The sequence below is a fragment of the Bos javanicus genome, chromosome 7 (assembly GCF_032452875.1).
Source record: "Bos javanicus breed banteng chromosome 7, ARS-OSU_banteng_1.0, whole genome shotgun sequence".
In the NCBI taxonomy this organism is placed as follows: domain Eukaryota; kingdom Metazoa; phylum Chordata; class Mammalia; order Artiodactyla; family Bovidae; genus Bos; species Bos javanicus.
In genome coordinates this window covers 38,446,314-38,467,643 of record NC_083874.1, presented here as the reverse complement: position 1 = coordinate 38,467,643, position 21,330 = coordinate 38,446,314, and the positions used below count along the sequence as shown (strand labels likewise).

Sequence of the window (21,330 nt, the reverse complement as noted above, 5' to 3'; positions counted from 1 at the left end):
GCCACAGACGAAAAGCCCCGCCTGAGGTCTAGAAGGCGCAGAAGTTGGAATTCAGGCCTCCACCTTCAATTTAGAACTCCTTTCTCCTCTGACTGGGAAAGACTACCCCAGTGGCCAGAGGCCAAGTGTTCTAGGGGCTCATAAAAACTACAAGTTCCAGCATGCCCCGCGACACAGACGATCCCCTCGCAGCCGGCCGACACAAATCATCCTTCTGTTCCCCGTTGGCCCGCAAGCCGAACGTGCTGTTCCATGATTGGTTGCTGCTCTGGTCGCTCCTAAGAACCCATTGCTGAGGCTGGTTGACAGGTGTCTCGCAGGCGCCAAGGCACTCGACCAGGACAGGGGGCTGCTTAGCAAATCAAGCCGTCGTCCACTCGGCAGCGAGGCTTTGCTTTTGCTGGGAGTTCCCAGGTGACACTAGGGTTGGCGGGTTTCGGGCCGGAGGCTATTAGATGGAACACCCGGAAGGCGGAAGTCCTAGGACGGAAGTGGCCGAGAGGGACAGAGAATGGCGGCGGCGGCGGCAGCAGGCTGGATTTGGCGCTGGGGCTGGGGCCGGCGGTGCCCAGGGAGGTCTGGGCTTCGCGGCCCCGGCCCAGGCCCCACAATACTTAAGCTTTTCCTCTTGTTGCTGGGGCCGGTGGCTGCGGATATAACTGACGGCAACAGTGAACATCTCAAGCGGGAGCATTCGCTTATCAAGCCCTACCACGGTGAGGCCTGTGGCGGGAATGAGTTTAGGGTAAGGTCGAGGCTGGACGGAGTTGGGAAGGGATGCTCTTTCTTCTGATCAGGGCTGCCCTGTGGGTTCCCTGCCTCCGGCAAAGCTAGTCCTGGCCCGGCCTCTTACGCACCTGTCTGTCCTTGTCTCTGTCCGCAGGGATCGGTTCCAGCTCCACGCTCCTCTGGGACTTCCAAGGAAGCACAATGCTCACGAGCCAGTATGTGCGTCTGACCCCTGACGAGCGCAGCAAAGAGGGCTCTATCTGGAACCACCTGGTGAGTGGTTCCTAAGAGGGGAGGCAGACCATGAAGTAAGCCACTACAGTTGGTCTTCAGCAGGCCTGAACTTGATTTGAAGGCCTCCCCTGCGCCCCCGCCCCCTTGGTCACTTGCCTTACTACTTGCCAGTAGTAACAGGTGATGGCTGTTGAAGTTACCGTATGTCAGGAGCTGTTCTCGAAACTTTGTTCACCTGTCTCTTCATTCCTTCAAAAGCCATGTGAAGTAACCAATGTTATCTCCGTTTCACTGGCTGAAGAAGCTAAGACTCAGAGTTGAAAGTGCCTTCCTCAAAGTCACATAGCCAGCAAGTAGTGGAGCTGTTGTCTGCTTCAGCTGAACCCTCTCAATAGTGGGATAAATGGAAGGAGTGGGGTCTTTATTGGGTGTTTTATGTGTGTTAGGCACTGACTTTAACGTGCCTTATTGCACTTAGTTCTCAGACTGATATAGATGGCTTTCGTGACTCTGTGTAAGCAGAGCAAACACAGAGAGTGAATGGCTATAAACAGCATTTAAATTCTGTCTCATCTCCAAGTCCAGCAGTTCACTTGCTGCACTTGACCCCAGCCTGGATGGGGGAGGAACCGCTTAAAAATCCTTGCAGACGTCAGTCCCCTTCCTCAGTGCTGGATTGGTCTGGTCATCAGTGGACTCATGGGCAGTTTTAGTTTCTGCGACCTTTGCTGCAGAGGTTACGGACCTTCAGGTGTCTCAGGCGTGTCATACATAGGCAGTGGCCGCTATCTGCTGCTGCACAGACGCCACACCAAGGAAGGTCAGGAAGGGGTGAAAGGGGAATAACTGGTGGCAGAACCTACTCCTCCCCTCAACCTGCCTGATCCCAGCCCTTTCCATGGCCTAAGCAGTTGGCCAGTGATCTAGGTTTCTCCATCCCCCGCTCTTTGGTCTCTCTGAATGACTTCCCCATGTAGTTCTGAGAGCCCACACTGCCCTTGTGTTGCCTCGTCTGCGTGTTACTTCTCCTCCTCCTCTCTTTGCTGCTTGGGGGATCTGGAGATACTTTGCTTAGCTTTCACTCTGGTCCTCAGAGCCTGGGGTCTCCTGTGAAGGGATAAACATGCACTATGTCTGCATGGTCTGGCCCCTAGTGCCTCGCATCTCCAGTCGTCCGCTCTGTTAATATTCTTCCGGCTTCTCTGGCTGCCATTTTGCCTCAGGACCTTTGCACTTGTAGCTTTTGTCTGGGACACCGTCTCCTGGCTCTTTGTGCTTGCTTGGTTTCTCCTCATTTGTTAAGTTTTAGTTCAAGTGCCACCCACTCAGGGAGTACTTCAATAACTACCTTGTTTCCCCTGGAGTCACATTCTCTCACTTTATTCTGCCATGTAACTTTAAAAAATTTCATTTTATGTTTATTTGGCTGTGCCAGGTCTTCGTTTCAATACAGAGGTCTTTGATCTTGTGACGTTGAGGATCTTTTTTAGTTGCGGAATGCAAGATCTTCTTCCCGGACTAGGGATTGATCGATCCTGAGCCTCTGCATTGGGAGTATGGTCTTAGCCACTGGACCCCCAGGGAAGCCCCTAATTTCATTTTATATTATGATTGATTTACAATATTCTGTTAGTTTCAAGTATACAGCAAAGAGATTCGTTTATACATATATCCATTTTGTTTTCAGATTATTTCTCCCATATAGGTTATTACAGAATATTGAGTAAAGTTCCCTGTGCTGTATTGTAGGTCCTTGTTGATTGTCTATTTTATATATAGTAGTGTGTATTTACGGAGAAGGCAATGGCACCCCACTCCAGCACTCTTGCCTGGAAAATCCCATGGACAGAGGGCCTGGTGGGCTGTAGTCCATGGGGTCGCTAAGAGTCAGACATGACTGAAGCGACTTAGCAGCAGTGTGTATTTATTAAGCCCAAACTCCCAACTTATCCCTCCCCCTACTACGTTTCCCCTTTGGGAACCAAAAGTTTGTTTTCCAAGTCTGAGAGTCTGTTTGTTTTGTAAATAAGTTCATTTGTATCTTTTTTTCTCTTAGATTTCACATAGAAGTGGTATCATATGATATTTGACTTTTGATGTCTGGCTTACTTCACTTAGTATGATCTCTAGGTTCATTTATATTGCTGCAAATGGCATTATTTCATTCTTTTTATGGTTGAGTAATTTTCCACTGTATATATGTACAACATTTTCTTTATCCGTTTCTCTGTTGATGGGCATTTAGGATGCTTCCATGTCTTGGCTATTGTAAATACCGCTGTGATGAACACTGGGGTGCATGTGTCTTTTTGAACTATGATTTTCTCCAAATATTTCCAGGAGTGGGATTACTGAATCATATTGTAGTTCTATTTTTAGTTTTTTAGAAACCTCCATGCTGTTCTCCATAGTGGCTATACCAATTTACATTCCCACCAGCAGCATAGAAGGGTTCCCCTTTCTCCTCACCCTCTGCAGCATTTATTATTTTTAGATTTTTTGGTGATGTCCATTCTAACTGGTGTGAGGTGATGATACCTCATTGTAGTTTTTTTTTTAATCCTTAGGTAGCTTTTTATTATATCCTCCAAAAGAGCATATGATAAGAGTCAGAGCAGTGGTATAAAGTGCTGAAGAAGATCAGGAGAGAGTTGACTTATTGTCTTCAGACTGGGGTGGATGTGGCTTCACTAAAGAGGTAGCGGTTAAACAGAAGGAGGTTCCTTCTTTCCTGAGAAACCAGAACCCCTTTTGCTTTCTCCCATACATACATCCATTAAGAGTACTATTCTTTGCTAAAAGATAAAAGTTTGAAGTCATCTGAGGCCATCAAGGAATTACAGGGCAAAAATCATGATGGGTTTCCAGTTTTCTTCAGCATGCAGAGTTATCTGCTCCTTCCTGGAAGCTAGACTAGTGGTGGCTGTGCTCTCAGGTTCCACACCTGGGCCAGTGGAGGCAGTTTTCTGGCAGGTCGGTGTTCGTCCCTCCTCTCCCAAGGGGGCCTGCTCAGGAGCTGGTGTTCCTCTCCCCAGGTAGGCAGCAGCCAGCATCAGTCTGGGGACCTGGAACATCACCGCCACTGCACCCAGAAAAGCTAGAAAAATGATACCTTCCCCTCCCTCCCCAATCTGACCCCTGCCCTGAAGTGGCTCTTTCACTACCCTTGGTGGTGATAGCAGTGGTGGTGGCCAACTTGCCCCTCTGCCCCTTGCCCATGGTGCCATCTCCACACTGGCATTAGCGAGGACTCAGCCCCAAGCCCCCTCTACTGCTCAGAGGCTACGCTGCCCACCGGGCCCTCATTGTAGTTCTGATTTGTATGTCTCTGATAATGAGCGATGCTGAGCATCTTTTCATGTGCTTTTTGGCCATCTGTCTGTCTTCTTTGGAGAAATGTCTATTTAGATCTTCTGCCCTTTTTTTTTGATTGGGTGGTTTTTTTGATACTGAGCTAATGAGCTGTTTGTATATTTTGGAGATTAATCCTTTGTGGGTTGCTTCATTTGCAAATGTTTTCTCCCATTCTGTGGATTGTCTTTTTGTTCATGGTTTCCTTTGCTGTGCAAAAGCATTTAAGTTTCATTAGGTCTCATTTGTTTTTGGATAACTTTTTGTTTCTTCGGCTGCACTGTGAGGCATGTGGAATCTTAGTTGCCCAACCTGGGCCCCCTGTGGTGGAAGCATGGCATCCCAATGGCTGGACCGCCGGGGGCTCCCATGCTTTGATTTTTTTTTTTAAAAAAGTTTGTTTATTTTAATTGCTTGCTGATTGGTTTACAATATTGCTTTGATTTCTGTCATACATCAGCATGAATTAACTGTAGGTGTACTTATGTCTCCTCCCTCTTGAATCTCCCTCCTTCCTCCAGCCATTCCCACCCCTCTAGATTATTGTGCAGGGCTTAGTTGCTCAGTTGTGTCCAGCTCTTTTCGAACCCCATGGACTGTAGCCCCCCAGGCTCCTCTGTCCATGGGGATTCTCCATTCTCCAGGCATGAATACTGGAGTGGGTTGCTATGTCCTCCTCCAGGGGAATCTTCCCAACCCAGGTTTGAACCCAGGTAATTACAGAGCCCCAGTTTGAGTTCTCTGAGCCATACAGCAAATTCCCATTGGCTGTCTACTTATATATGTTAGTGTATATGCTTCCACGCTACTCTCTCCTTGAATAACTTCTAAGAGTGAAATTTTTCAAGGAAGTGAGTTCAGCATAGAGTAAATTTTTTTTTTTTTAAGTGAGATACAAATTGTGCTGAAACTGCTAGAAATTGGTTCAGTTACAAGTAACTTAATTATGATTGGAAGTCACTGGTGGTTGGTAATATCACAGGGCTGAGAGAATTCTGCACTTGCCATCATCAGATTTTCAATCTGGAATATAATTCTCTTATCTTCCTGTTTAGTGGAATCTAAATATTGCAATTTGAGGTCCACTCTTTTAAATGCTGTGTGCATGTGCTAAGTCACTTCAGTTGTGTCCCATCTCTTTGCAACTCTATGGTCTGTAGCCCGCCAGGCTCCTCTATCCATGGGATTCTCCAGGCAAGAATACTGGAGTGGGTTGCCACGCCCTCCTCCAGGGGATCTTCCTGATCCAACCCATGGCTCCTGGATTGCAGGCAGGAGCCTGAGCCACTGGGGAGGCCCTTTAAACACTATTAATAAACCCAAATTGTATGTCATGTTTTAAAATTGAACTTATATTTTCATTTCATATCCCACACAGAATTTTATCCTAATGCAGTGTATGTAATGCTTGAAAATCTTATTGATTAGCCTGTCATGTTCTTCTGTGACTAAGTGTAATAATTTAAGCTTTTTAACTTTGTTGGGACCTTGAAATTAAGTTTTAATATTTTCTTTGGGATTATTATAGTTACTACTGGTACACAATTGATCAAAAGAAATGCCTTACACATTACACAATTTTTGAGTAATTATTACACCAAGTAAACATTTTTTGAAGTGCTTACTTGAGCATTTCAAAATGAGCTGTCATCTCCCCATCCCCATTTGAATGAATGTCATTGTCAGAATGAGAAGCTTAAGCATGACTTCTGTTTTTTGTTCACATGAATGCTGAAAATTTGTGTTCGCTTAGGCATCACCGACTCGATGGATGTGAGTTTGAGTGAACTCCGGGAGTTGGTGATGGATAGGGAGGCCTGGCATGCTGCAATTCATGGGGTCGCAAAGAGTTGGACACGACTGAGGAACTGAACTGAACTGAAGTAGTAGATGGAGATGCAAGGAGTTTTGTTATAGCAGGGGTCATTCAATATTTTGAACTCCTTTGATGTATAAACCCCAAATGTAGTGATCTTTCATCAGAAATTTTAATGGAAAAAAATGTTAATGAGGTATCAACTGACTGTTAGATTAGCTCTGCCTTTCACTTTGTTGCACGCCAAGACATAGAAACCACCTAGCTGTAAAATGGTTCATGACTGCCAAGTGATTGATTCTGATTTAGTTGGCCTGGGGGAGGGCCAGGGCATTAAGATTTCTCAGCTCCCTACATGGCTCAGCTGGGATGGAGGGCCATGACCATGTCATGTTCTGTTCCCAAAAGCAGCTTTACACTAGTTCCAGCCCATACCTCATCTGCTTAAAATCCTCCTTTGTACTGTCTTTATCATAGTATCCTCTCTGATGATCTGCAGTTTTACGTGTAGTATGGGGAGACTTTCCAAGGCTTGGATAGTCTTGATGGTATCAGTTTCCAGGTCTTCAAATTCTGTGTGTGTGTACTCTTTCCTAAAACTGACCTTCCTGCAGGCATGCTGGGGACAGGCGGGGAGGTTTTCCTCTCCCATCCTCCGGGGCACAGTTGCCCTTCTCCGAGGCACACCTCCTACTAGCTTGGGGTGCTTTGTTCCCAGGGACAGGAAACACCTGGGCACCAAAGAGACCATTTGAAATATTGGCTTCTGGGCTGACTTTTGTGTATGTAAGTTACGTTTTTAATTTTTTTTTCAAATATATAAGTCCTTTTCTAGTTGTCTTTATTTTTTAAGTTGTTGTTATCGATATCTAGTTTAATCTCTTCATGGTCAAGAAACGGATTCTGTGATTTCAGTCCTTGGACATCTGTTGAGACTTGCAGGTGGTCCTTCAAGTGATCAGGATCTGGGGGACACATTCATGTGTGCTTGCGAAAGATGTGGATTCTCTGCTGGTTGAGTGAAGTGTGCCATTTAGATCTTTAGGTCTGTTTGCTGATTGGGCTCAAATTTCTCTATCTTTCTGACGTTTTGCTTGTTTTTATCACTTATTGGAAGAGGTGTATTAAAATGTCTGTGTGTATTTGCCTTCATCTTTATAGTCTGTCAGTTTCTACTTCATATATTTTGAGACCAACATTTTCCTGGTAAATGGAGTCCTTTGTCACGGAGAAGAGTCCTCTTCTAAACTTTGTCATTGGCACAGCTGCACAAGCTTGCTTTTGCTTAGCATTTGCATGTACGGTCTTTTTTGGTCCTTTGCTGTCCCCTACCTCTTCTGGAGTTGTCTCTTGTAAACAGCATATAACCAGGCTTTTGGGTGGTTATCCTTTTATTTTTATGGTGATAAAATACAGTAACATAACAATTTGCCATTTAACCTTTCTTAAAAAGAAGTTTATTTATTGGTCTTTGCCTAGACTTAGCTGCAACATGCGGGATCTTCGGTCTTTAGTTGCAGCATGTGGATCTTTAATTGTGGCATGCGAATCTTAGTTGAGGCAGATGCTGTCTAGTTGCCTGACCAGGGATTGAACCCAAGCCCTTGCATTGGGAGCCTGGAGCCTTAGCCACTGGACTACCAGGGGAGTCCCCTATTTAACCTTTTATTGTCTTTTATTTTTAAACAGTTTAATTTTTCAAACCATTCTCTTCTGCACGGTACTTAATGGCATTGAGACAGTTTTTAAAAGTGTAAATGGTCACCACACAGGAGGTAAGAGTATACAATGGGAAAAAGACAATCTCTTTAGCAAGTGGCGTTGGAAAAGTTGGACAGCCTCATGTAAATCAGTGAAGTTAGAACACATGCTCACACCACACACAAAAATAAACTCAAGATGGTTTAAAGACTTAAATATAAGACATGACACCGTAAAACTCCTAGAAGAGAACATCGATAAAACATTCTCTAACATAAATCGTACCAGTGTTTTCTTAGGTCAGTCTCCCAAGGCAATAGAAGTAAAAAGCAAAAATAAACAAATGGGTCCTAGTCCAACTTAGAAACTTTTGCAAAGGAAGCCATAAACAAAATGAAAAGACACCTATGGATTGGGAGAAAGTGAAAGTCGCTCAGTCATGTCCAACTCTTTGCAACCCCTTGGACTGTGATCCATGGAATTCTGCAGGCCAGAATACTGGAGTGGGTAGCCTTTCCCTTCTCTAGGGGATCTTCCCAACCCAGGGATTGAACCCAGGTCTCCTGCATTGCAGGAGGATTCTTTACCATCTGAGCCACCAGGGAAGCCCAGGAATACTGAAATGGGTGGCCTGTTCCTTCTCCAGCAGATCTTCCTGACCCAGGAATTGAACTGGAGTCTCCTGCATTGCAGGCGGATTCTTTACCGAGTGAGCTACCAGGGAAGCCCGGATTGAGAGAAAATATTTGCAAATGATGAGACCAACAAGGGTTTAATTTCCAAAATATACAAATAGCTCATACAATTCAATAATAATTTTAAAAAAATTTAAAAATGGGCAGAAGACCTAAATAGACATTTCTCCAAAGAAGATATACAGATGGCCAATGCCGGCGTGTATACTCAGTTGCTAAGTCAGATTCTTTGTGATCCCATGAACTGTAGCCCCCAGGCTCCTCTGTCTATGGGATTTTCCAGGCAAAAATACTGGAGTGGGTTGCCATTTCTTTCTCCAGGGGATCTTCCCAGTGCAGATCCACATCTCTTGCGTTGGCAGGTGAATTCTTTACCACTGAGCCACTTGGGAAGCTAGTTATTCAGTTCAGTTGCTCAGTCGTGTCCAACTCTTTGCGACCCCATGAATCGCAGCACGCCAGGCCACCCTGTCCATCACCAACTCCTGGAGTTCACTCAGACTCACGTCCATCAACTCAGTGATGCCATCCAGCCATCTCATCCTCTGTCATCCCCTTCTCCTCCTGCCCCCAACCCCTCCTAGCATCAGAGTGTTTTCCAATGAGTCAGCTGTTCGCATGAGGTGGCCAAAGTACTGGAGTTTCAGCTTTAGCATCATTCCTTCCAAAGAAATCCCAGGGCTGATCTCCTTCAGAATGGACTGATTGGATCTCCTTGCAGTCCAAGGGACTCTCAAGAGTCTTCTCCAACACCACAGTTCAAAAGCATCAATTCCTTGGCGCTCAGCTTTCTTCACAGTCCAACTCTCACATCCATACATGACCACAGGAAAAACCACAGCCTTGACTAGACGAACCTTTGTTGGCAAAGTAATGTCTCTGCTTTTGAATATGCTATCTAGGTTGGTCATAACTTTCCTTCCAAGGAGTAAGCGTCTTTTAATTTCATGGCTGCAGTCACCATCTGCAGTGATTTTGGAGGCCAGAAAAATAAAGTCTGACACTGTTTCCACTGTTTCCCCAACTATTTCCCATGAAGTGGTGGGACCGGATTCCATGATCCTCGTTTTCTGAATGTTGAGCTTTAAGCCAACTTTTTCACTCTCCACTTTCACTTTCATCAAGAGGCTTTTGAGTTCCTCTTCACTTTCTGCCATAAGGGTGGTGTCATCTGCATATCTGATGGCCATCATTAAAAAATCTACCAACTATAAGGTCTGGAAAGGGTGTGGAAAAAAAGGAGCCCTCTTACACTGTTTATGGGAGTGTTAATTGGTACAGCCAACATGGAGAGCCCTCAGAAAACTAAAAATAGAGTTGTCATATGATCCAGCAATCCCATTCTTGGACATATATTTAGAACTCTTAATTTGAAAAGATACATGCATCCCTATGTTCGTTAAAGCTCTATTTACAATAGCCAAGACATGGAAACAACCTAAATGTCTGTCAACAGATGAATGGATCAAGATGTGTGTGTGTAAACACATATGCACACAAACGGAATAGTACTCAACCACGAAAAAGAATAATGCCACTTGCAGCAACATGGATGGACCTAGGGGGCGCTAGTGGTAAAGAACCTACCTGCTGTTGCAGTAAACAAGAGATGCCAGTTTGATCCCTGGGTCAGGAAGATTCCCCTGGAGGACGGCATGGCAACCTACTCCAGTACTCTTGTCTACAGAATTCCATGGACGGAGACACCATAGGGTTGCACAGAGTCAGACACGACTGAGTGACTTAGCATGCATGCACGGATGGACCTAGAGATTACCATGCTAAGTGAAGTTAGAGAAAGACAAGTATCTTATGATATCACTTATGTGGAATCTAAAATAAGACATAAATGAACATATATACAAAACAGACTCACAGACGTGGAGAACAGACTTGTGGTTGCCGAGCTGTCAGGGGGTTGGGGAGGGAAGGATTGGAAGTTTGGGATTAGTGGACACAAACTGTTAATATAGGATGAATAAACAAAATCCTACTGTATAGCACAGGGAGCTGTATTCAGTATCCTGTGGTAATCTGTAATGGAAAATATGAAAATATGCAAAAGACTATGTATAACTGAGTCACTTTCCTCAATTTCTACAATTTCTGTGTAGCAGAAATTAACACAATATTGTGAATCAGTCTGCAGTAAAATTTTTAAAAGTGTAACGTCTACCAACAAAAAATTAGTTTGAATTACTGTAAATATGTATCTGTATGAAAAAAAATTTTTTTTAATTTCTCAAATGTTCTTATTGTGGTAAAATATACATGACGAAATTGACTGTTTTAACCATTTTTAAGTGTACAGTTTAGTGGCATTAAGTACTTTCATTTTGTTGTGCAGCCATCACCACCATCCATCTCCAGATCATCGGAAGCTGAAACTACTCCTTAAACACTAACTCCCTGTTTTCTGCCTCTCTACAGCCCCTGGTAGCCACTATTCTACTTTCTGTTTTTGAATTTGACTCTACTAGGTACCTCACATAAATGGAATCATAGAATATTTGTCTGTATCTGACTTATTTCACTTAGCATAACATAGGCAAAGTTCATCCATGCTGTAGCATGTATTAGTATTTCATTCTTTTATGGCTAAATAATATTCCTGTGTGTGTTCACCACATTTTGTTTATCCATTCATCTGTTGGTGGACACTGGGTAGTTTCCACCTTTTGGCTGTTGTGCTGCTGTGTACATGGGTGGATGTAGGTGGCTACTGAAGTGCCTGCCTTCACTTGTTTTGGTAAATACCTAGGAAGTGGAATTGCTAGGTTATATGGTAACTCTTTGTTAAACTTTTTGAGGACCACCAAACTGTTTTCCACAGCAACCACACCGTTTTACAGTCCCACCAGCAATGCACCAGGGTTCCAGTTTCTCCACATTTTTATAATACTATATTTTCCATTTTTTTATAATAGTCATCCAAACGGGTGTGAAGTGGTATGTGGTTTTGATTTACATTTCTCTAATGATTAATGATGTTGAGCATCTTTTCATATGCTTTTTATATACAAATTATTATCTTCTATGAAAAACATGTCTATCTAAATCCTTTGTCCAGTTTTGGGTTGTTTGTTGTTGTTGAGTTTTAGGAGTTCTTCATGTATTCTGGACATTATCAGTATATGATTTGGAAATATTTTCTCTCATTCTGTGGATTGTCTTTTCATTCTCTTGATGTTCTTTGACATGTAAAAGATTTTAATTTCATTGAAGCCCAGTTTATCTAATTGTTTTGTTGTCTGTGCTATGGTGGCATATCCAGGAAATTATTGCTAAATCTAGTGTTTCCCCTGTTTTCTTCTAAGAGTTTATACTTTTAGCTCTTTAGTTTAAGTCTTTGATCTGTTATTTTTAAAATTAAACTATTTTTTTGAGATAATTGTAGATTCACATGTAGTTGTAAGAAAAAATAAAGAGATTAAGAAGTACAGAGTTCTAGTTGTAAAATTAAATAAGTCATGGGGATGTAATGTGTAGCATAGGGAATGTGGTCAATAATATTGCGATAATAATAGTATTACCATAACTTTCTGTGGTGACGGATATTACCAGACTTGTGGTGATCAATTTGTAATGTATGTAACTATCAAATCCCTATGTGGTACACCTGAAACTGATGTTGTATGTCAACTATATTTCATTTAGAAAAAAAGAAAGAAAAGAATACAGGGAGATCCTGGGTACCCTGCCAGCATTTAGTCTGTCTACATTTTGTGAAGTCACTGATGCATTTGGATTTAATCTACCATCTTACTATTGACGTTCTGTTTGTCCTGGCTATCCTCTGTTCACTTTTCTCTCTGGTCTTGGCTTCTTTTGAGTTGGTTAATTTTTATTCCACTTTTATTCTTCTGTTAGCTTGGAAGTTCTGTGCTTATTTGCCAAGATTTTGGTGATTACTCTGGAGTTTAAAACACAGATCATGTTTTACCAAAGAGTACTGATAAGATGTACTTTTAACTCCTTCCAGGACGATGATAGGCTTTTAGGACGATTTAACTTCTTTCACCTTGCTGTTATTAATCTTTCTGTTTTAAATCACACAAAACAGTATTGTTTTATACAGCCAAGTGTTCGTTTGTATTTTTAGTCTCATACTTAGTTTAGTCATTGGTCTTCATTCCTTCTTGAATCTCTGACTTCATGTCCGGATCTGGATCACATTTCTCCCTGAAGAATGAAAGACAGTCTTAGTGTTTTTGTCTGAAAATGTCTTAATTTCGCCTTCTTTTTTTTTAAAGGGGATTACATAGATTAAACTGTTTATTGTAGGCTGGCAGTGGTGGTGCTTCTGCCGGCCCTTCAGTCTTCTGAGGCCTGACTTCCTGTGATGGCAGAAGTGGTGGCGTTGGTTCAGGCACCACCAGCTACTGTTCTCTCGAAGGAACCACAGCAGCAGATCCCCGCAGCTTGCCTCTTCATCTTGGTTTTGTCACAGGAGCAAGTGTGCTTGTTGTGCTGGCTGATTTCCATTCTCTTCACCATTTTCCTGAGGGAAATAGCAGATCCCATATTTACTGGCTCTTCTTAGTGTGTTTAGCTCTGTTGCCAAAAATTAGGTCCGAGGCCAAAGAGCACCTTCATTCTTGAAGGATACACGTGCTGAGTATAGACTCCTATGTTGATTGTTATTTTCCTTCAACTCCAAATATATCAGTCTATTGTCTTCTTACTCCTAGTGTTTCTGTTGAAAATTCTAGTATCAGGCAAATTATAGCTCCTTTGAAGTTAATCTTTTTTTTCCTTCTGGTTACTTTTAAGGGTCCCTGGGATGGTGATGGCGGTGGTGGTTCTCTCTCCCTCCTTGCCTTTCTCTGTGTTTTATTCCTGTCTTGTCTGTTCATGTGCCTGGTATTTTTGGTTGTGTCCCAGATATTGTGTTTGTACAATATTTTGTTAAAAGTATGAGGCCTGAGTGAGTCTGTTTAGTCTAATTTCAGGGATTGTGAGAACTCACAGCTGAGCTGCAGTCCCTGAGAGCCCTTTCTCATTCGTTCTTTTCAGTTGTGAGTTTTGTCACCTCAACGCAAAGCAAGACTGATTCACCAGTCCTTCCACCCCCTCAGCAGGTCTTGGACTCAGATTCCTTGCACATCTGTCATGGAGACCTGCTTTTTATCACCTCACCGTTGCCCCCCTCCAGAACCTGCAAGGTCTCCCAGAGCCAGTGAACTGTCAGAAACTGGGAGGGCTGACTTCACACTGTGTCAGACTGCCGAGCAGGTGCCTGCTAACCCTGTGTTCTCAAGGGCCGCGTCTTCTCACCTGAGCCTCTGGAGCCCAGGCCCAGAACACTGCCTGGTGAATCAGTGATGCACAAGCCACGATGGGACATAGGGTTTTTATTTTTTATTCTTTACCTGACTTTTTTATGATTACAGAAGTAATATGTTCAGTATAGAAGATTGAAAATGTAGAAAGTAAACATTCCCCTCCCAGAGTTAGCTTTCATTAATGTTGCTCATATTTCCTTCATTTCCTTCTTTCTCTGCACATAGACTAATATATTTTTTTTTAAATGAGCACATAGCGCTGATACTGTTTTCAGCTTATCTTTCCTCTTAGTATCTTTGACATCTTGATCTTGACTTGTGAGAGCTTATGGATCTCCCTCATTTTGTTAAAAAGCTGCAACAGCCAAATTGCCCCCAAGAAGATGGGAGCATCCACTGTTCTCTGGATTTAGGCCATGTTTCTCTTCATTCTTGTCTGCATTGCTGCTCATGATCTCTTTAAGCCTTGCCAATCTGATAAGTCAGCAATATCTTGTTTTAGTTTGCCTTTCAGCTAGGCCTTTGTTTAATTACTTGCTCACACACCCATCTGCAGACTTTCCCTGAGCAGATTCTTGTTAGAGTGTCAGTACCATAGTTTTCATGAGCAGCTTCCTGGTAGGCAAGGCCAGGCTGGTGTCCTTGCTGTGGGCCCAGCCTTGTGCCTTCCTTCCCTCACATCACAGTAGCCCAGAGGCCCCAGAGCTGCCCTTCCAGCCCCCAGGCCTGATATCACCATCACCACCCTCAGGCTGGGCTGAGACTGCAAGAGGCAGGTGGTGTGCTGGCTGAGAGTCTAGGGCTTCAAGTCTGCCAGACCTGGGTGTGGGTCAGTTTGAGGGTTGGTTTGAAGGGAACACAGTGGGGATGGAAAGCCAGAAAGGAGTTGGTGCAGCTTGTGTTACAGGCCTGAAGGCCATGGCAGCTGTAGGCAACAGCAGAACTTTCCGAGTCAGACAGTCCTGGGCGTGTGTCAGGACATCCATTTACCTACTGTGGACAAGTTATTTCATCTCTGAATGTGTTTTCTTTTTACAAAATACATGACTCAAATAGGGATAGTAATCCTTCCACAAGATCCCAGGGGACAGGAACAGTGGGGATGGAGAAGAAACAGGGCTAACAGGTTTGGCTGGTATCAAGGAAAGTAAGTCAAGGTGTGAGAATCAGCACAGGAGAAGACTGGGGCCAGGGCGGGTGGAGTCTGGACCTCAGCAGCCTTGGGACAGTCTGTGGCCTCCTGCTCCCTCCCTACTGGGGCCCTGCTGCTTAGCCTTGTTCTGAGTGTCCCGACTCACTCTAGGTCACTTCCATTGAGTAGGCAAGCCTGGGGAGCTCTGACAGCCCTCTCTGCTCTCCCTCTAGCCTTGCTTCCTCAAAGACTGGGAGATGCACGTTCACTTCAAAGTTCATGGCGCAGGAAAGAAAAATCTCCATGGAGATGGCATTGCCTTGTGGTACACCCGGGACCGCCTGGTGCCAGGTAGGGTGGTGCTGGCACAGGTGGGCTGCTGTGGCCAGGAATCCTTCACTCTGCACTCCCTGTTAGGGCACTGCTGCTCCTCTTTGAGGAAACATGGGGCCTGGGGAGTGGCTGGAGGGAGCGTCCCTGTAGAAGAGGACCCTGTGGTCAACTCTGCCCAGTGTGGCCTGGTCTTCACCGGCTAAGTGGGTTTTACCGTCCTATCATCTTAAGAAGGGAAAAACAAGGGAGACTGTGACAGAGACTATCTGTGGCCCACAAAGCCTCAAATCTTTGCTCTCTGGCCTTGGACAGAAAGTTCGTGACCCCTGGGTTCAGGGGTAGTCCTTACTGCATGACCATCTGGTTTTTACAGATTAGGTATCCCCTTGCCCCCGACACCTCAGAGCACATGGACAGGTGCTGTTCTTTCACAGTTCAGGCTTCAAACTTGAGTCCTCTCTGCCACATGCCTGAGACTACCCTTCCAACACCCCCCACCCCACTTAGAGATCCCTTCTTTCTCCTGGGAGCATGACTGTGCGCTAACATCTTTTGACCCCATCCATGCTGGCATTACTCTGTCTTTCAGGTACCCCTTGGGCAATTCCCAATTTCTCCCGTCATAGGAGCATCTCCTTCTAATTCTAGGGCCCGTGTTTGGAAGCAAAGACAACTTCCATGGCTTAGCCATCTTTCTGGACACATACCCCAACGATGAGACCACAGAGGTAGGCCCTTGCTCTCCTGCAGAGCAGGACAGGACTTCTCCCTGGGCCCTGCGTGAGAGCAGCCTTCAGGGGTCAGGGTGGTGGGTGCCCCGTGGCCTTCCACTGGCTGGTCTGCCCTCGGAGTGACCGGTGTCTTGTCTCAGCGCGTGTTCCCGTACATCTCCGTGATGGTGAACAATGGCTCCCTGTCCTACGACCACAGCAAGGACGGCCGCTGGACTGAGCTGGCGGGCTGCACGGCTGACTTCCGCAACCGAGATCACGACACCTTCCTGGCAGTGCGCTACTCCCGGGGTCGCCTGACGGTGAGCAGGCAGGAGGGGCAGCTCTGCAGGGCTTGGGAAGGCGGGCAGGCCAGCCCTGGGCCACCCTTGACCTGCCGGCTGGCCGCAGGTGATGACTGACCTGGAGGACAAGAATGAGTGGAAGAACTGCATTGACATCACGGGAGTGCGCCTACCCACCGGCTACTATTTTGGAGCCTCTGCCGGTACCGGCGACCTGTCCGGTGAGTGTGCGGGCAGTGCAAGGCATCCAGTCTCAGTCTGGCCTTCCCTGCCGTCGGGAGCTTGTGACATGGCAGATCCCTTTCCTCCTCGACTTGCCTCCATTTGGTTCCACCCGTGCCTGGATTTCTTCCCGCTCTTCCCACGTGTGTGCGCAGTCCTTCAGCTATCTTCCCTCTCTGTCATCTGTGAGCTGGGGGGGTTTGAATCTGGTGAACCCAGCAGTGGACCCCCACGTTTCCCTCGCCAGACCTGAGTCACCAGCAACGTGCCCAGGAGGCCTCTCAGCCTTCACACGCCCACAGCCAGAGGCAAACGAGCCTCTGCTCTAGTGGTTACTTGGGTCAGGATGCCTTGGTGTTCTCCGGCCTCTGCTTTTTCTCTCACATGGCGCCTCCCATTTGTTGGCATGTCCTGCTGGCTGTGTCTTCTTTTCACCCTGCAGCAGACCACTCTTCTTCCTTTACTGCAGGCAGGTCTGGGCCACCGTCCTCTCTTGCTTGGACAATTGCAGGAGCCTCCCGAGGGTGCCCTCCTCCCAGCACCACAGCCGAGCTACTCCTTCGCCTCACTCAGGGCTGAGGCTGCTGTCCTCCCTGTTGCCTGCCGCCACATTCCCTCTGCCGCATCCTCTCTGCTCTCTGGTGACACTGCCCCTAGCTACTCTTCACATCCACCCCTGCCCTCCTGCCTCGGGCCTTTGTGCCTGTGTCTTTCCAGGTCTTGCTCAGATATTTCTTCCCTAGTGAGGCCATCCTTGATTCCCTCATTTAAAGTCACACACACACACACACACACACCCACCCCAGTCCCCTGCACACTTCCTGTCGCCTTTTCTAGCTTTATTTTTCTTTATAGCATTTAACCATCCTGGTATCCACTGTGTCATTTATTTCATTGTCGTGTCTCCCTCACTGAATTGTGAGCTGCATGGAGTCAGGGCTCTGTCTTGTTTGGCCCATGGTGAGTGCTGGAATCTTTGGGGTGCTACCTGCCCGTGCAGGCCTCTTGGGACCACCAGGCCTGGGTGGCACTTGTTGGTGGCCCTTGGCGCTGGCCCTTAGTCCCTTCTCAGGGCCAGCTCTTGTTGACCAGAGCTGAGAAGCAATGTCCAGAAGACCAGACAGAGGCTTGTTTGTTGTCAGGATAGATGTTTCCAGGGCCTGTGAGCCAGCCACTGTCCAGGAGCATCCCCGTCACCATGGAAGCATCTGGGTCCATTTGGTTCTCGGAGTGTCTATTGTTTAAAGGTTTCTAATATGGAAATTCCAATTGTGTACCCACAAGAGGGAAGATGGTGTGATAAGCCCCTTACTGCTGTTAACCAGCTTCAATAATTACCAGCTCACAGCCTGTCTTGTTTCATTTGTGGGCCCAGTACAACCCTGCCCTGGGTCACCTGGAATTCCATCTGACTGTTTCAGCAGGCATCATGAGAAGGCTCTGGAAGCAGAGCTATGTCTGTGACAGGGTATTCTCTAAGTCTGTTTGAAGAGGCCCTGGGAAGGGCGATGGAGGGGCCATGCCTGCGGTAGTGTGACCCTTAGGCAGAGGGGTGTGCATGCCCGCCTCTCGCAGGTGTCTCGTGGCTGTGTTCTTAGGTAGCTGTCTCTTTCCCCTTTTGTACAGCTGAGACCATTGGGCATTTGGGAGTTGAAGGGAGGTGGATGTCAAGTTCAGGCACCCAGGAAGTGACAGAGCTCAGATGGGCCCTGCTGTCTGACTCCAGGGCCCCTGCTTGGCCCTGGGCTTCCAGGGCCACTCATACCAGCTGTCCAGTGTGCTGGCCTCTGCCTGGCCTGGCCGCAGGGTCCTTGCTCTTTACACTTTCAGGTTCCAGTCAGTTAGCTGAGCTGAGAGCTGGTGGCAGGCTGACTGGGACCCTCGTCTCATTTCTGAGCCTCAACCTCTCCATCTCCAAATGGGGTTGTCAGTTACTGTCAGCGTCAGGCAGGGGTTCTCTCCTGCCCATACTTAGTGGACCCCGGCCCTCCTCAAGTCTCCCCAGGTACAATCGATGACTGTCACAGCTGAGCGTCTGGTGGCTGCCCACCCCCGGGAGGGTCAGGCTTCTCAACCAGCCATGCAGCAGTGTGTGGGTCTTTATCCGGTTCGGTTTTCAAGGACATGCTACCTCCAGGCAGTGTACCTTTGGCCCTGTCTGTACTTTCTCATTTACATGCCTCAGTAACCGCAAGATGGAGATTACCACCCCCATTTGCAAATGAGACTGAGCCTCAAAGAGGGTAGCAGAGCCAGGATTAGAACCAGCGATGTTGATTGTAAAACCTGTGCTTTTTCCTCTCTGCTCTGCTTCCTCCCAGGTTTCTTATTGCTGAGTTCTGGAGTATTCCAGGCCCTGAATACTGTTTGCTAGAGGCTGCTAGGTTCTCCCCAGGGGACCTGGCCACTCTGTGTGGTGTGGGGTGGGAGAGGGTTGAGCTCGTGTGCCAAAGTGGCTCCATGCCCCTTAGAAGCTAACTCTTGTCCTGCAGACAATCATGACATCATCTCCATGAAGCTGTTCCAACTGATGGTGGAGCACACACCGGACGAGGAGAGCATCGACTGGACCAAGATCGAGCCCAGCGTCAACTTCCTCAAGTCGCCCAAAGGTATGCACGAACAGCCCCTCCCGGTGGGGCCTGGGCTGGCTTAGGCAGCTGCTTGGGGTCCATCTGCCGTTCCCTGGACCAACTCAGCCCTTGAATCAGCAGCTAGTGCTCATGAACAGGTGTGTGAGCCCCTGGCCTCTGCATCATCCTGCACTCAGTGCTGGGATCACGGCTGGTGAAGCCAGAGGGGCTGTTTGCTGGTGCAGGCGTGCTGGTACCTCAGTGCGTGGCCTCAGTGAACAGCCTGCAGTAGGTCCTTACAACTGCTGGGGGAGCTGATCCTTAGGCTTCCTCAGCTAAAAAGAGGTAAAAAGGCGGGATGCAAACTTAGTTTTGGCAGACCTCCAAGTCTGAGCCCTTTGCAGGGTAGTAGTCAGCCACTACTCCATCCTCACAGAGAGAGGGTTTTCAGGATGGATGGGGAGTGAGGCCCCTGTGTGTGTGTGTGTGTGTGTGTGTGTGTGTGTTGCGAACTGTACTTCAGGAGCCCCAAAGTCGTGCGTGTGGGCCCAGCGGGAGATAGAGTACCACTGGAACCCAACATTTTATGTGACGTTTCACTTTTTAAAGATTCAAGTTGCTTTTAAATGTTTTGGGGGCCAAACAAACCCTGCCATAGACCACTGATCTGCGGCCTTTCGTTGAAGGCTTCCTGCTGCCAAGGCTTTTGGACACATCTGCTCCAGCCCACCCAGCAGCCCATGTGGCTGGCCTGGCAGGGGTTAATTCCCGGTCAGACAAGTGGGCCCACTGGGCTAGAAGGTCAAAGCGAAAGGACGGAGGTTGGGGGTCAGGGCCCTGGGAGCCCCCCCCAGGAGGCATGGAATGCATCCACGTGTGAGGGAGGGCAGACTGTGGCCAGGGCCATGTTTCTTCAGCTGGGGACCTCAGACCACTGCACCGGGCTGCGGGTGGTCTTGGGAAAACAGGTCCTGGGCCCACCTAGGCAGACTCGGGCTGTCAGGGAGATCCCAGGCGTGCAGTTCACCAGCTTCTTGCAGCAGAAGGCACCTCAGCCTGAATCCCGGGGAGCCTTGTTCCCAGTGAGATTGTCGCTCTGTGCATGCCCCTGCCCCGTGCTGGAGCCTCGCGAGCAGGCCACAGCTGCTGCCTCAAGGGTGGGGTGGGGGCCTTATCACGCTGTCTCCTGGGAGCCCGTTCGGCCTCTCATTTACCCCTCTCTCCTCCTCTAGACAATGTGGACGATCCAACGGGGAACTTTCGCAGCGGACCCCTGACAGGGTGGCGGGTGTTTCTGCTGCTGCTGTGCGCGCTCCTGGGCATCATCGTGTGCGCCGTGGTGGGGGCCGTGGTGTTTCAGAAGCGGCAGGAACGGAACAAGCGTTTCTACTGAGCAGCCAGCCCGTGGCTTGGGGAAGGGTCCTGGCGCTAATGTGAACTTTTTTTTTTTACTAGGATTGTAAAAGGAAAATAAGATGACCTTATTTCTTAACCGTTTCAAAGAAATAATTAAAGTATTTTCATATATTTTGCTTCTTGCCCAATGGGGAGTAAGGCTGCAGGGCTGGGGAATAAGAGTTTTCCATGCCCACAGCCGGGGGCAGAGGCCCTGGCCCTGTGCCGGCCTCTCAGGAGCAGGGGGTCTGTGCCTGGTGCTGGGCTGAGAGCCTGGCAGGTGGCTGTGAACACTGGAGGCCCCCCAGGCCACACTGGGGTGGGTGCCTGAGGACACAAGCAGTGATCTTGTTCTGTGCTGTGTGGTGTGTGTGGCAGAAGAGGAGGCCAACTGGGGAGCCTGGGTCTTCCTGTTCACGCTCCGAGCTTCTTCCCAAGGCCGACCCTAGGGTGAGGCTGGAGGAGCAGTTTGGTGGGGCCCAGAGTATGATGGTTTGCTAAATAAAGTGAAATAACCAACCTCAGTTGTGTGGCTGCCCTAAGAGGTCTGCTTTTCTCTTCTTTGACTGACTTCCAGGTGCTTTCCAGCTTCGAGCCTCGTCCCCTCAGGCGTGGCACGGCCCCAGGAGGCAGGTGCTGGGGTCTCCATTTCCTAGTTGGGGAATCACAGTTCTTAGAGGTCAAGTAAAACTTGCCTGGTGGCACACAACCACTGGCAACGTGGGGTGAGGCCTGCACTGTCTCCACGCACCCGGGGCCTCTGTGAAAGGACCCACTGAGGGGAGGATGTGGTTCCCACACGGAGGGTGTGGTTCCCACCCAAGGGATTGTGGGTCAGCGGTGGTGTTC

At 47.5% G+C, this 21,330-nt stretch overlaps 1 protein-coding gene across 1 annotated transcript; it reads left to right on the top strand.

Moving 5' to 3' along the window:
• The first annotated feature begins 298 nt into the window (after positions 1 to 298).
• Positions 299 to 21,005, top strand: LMAN2 (lectin, mannose binding 2). Its single transcript, XM_061423068.1, has 8 exons — positions 299 to 716; positions 884 to 1,002; positions 15,177 to 15,294; positions 15,925 to 16,004; positions 16,148 to 16,309; positions 16,398 to 16,512; positions 19,006 to 19,125; positions 20,319 to 21,005. Exons 1-8 carry the CDS (start codon positions 512 to 514, stop codon positions 20,477 to 20,479), a joined length of 1,080 nt encoding a protein of 359 aa, XP_061279052.1. The 5' UTR covers positions 299 to 511; the 3' UTR covers positions 20,480 to 21,005.
• Positions 21,006 to 21,330: the final 325 nt, after the last annotated feature.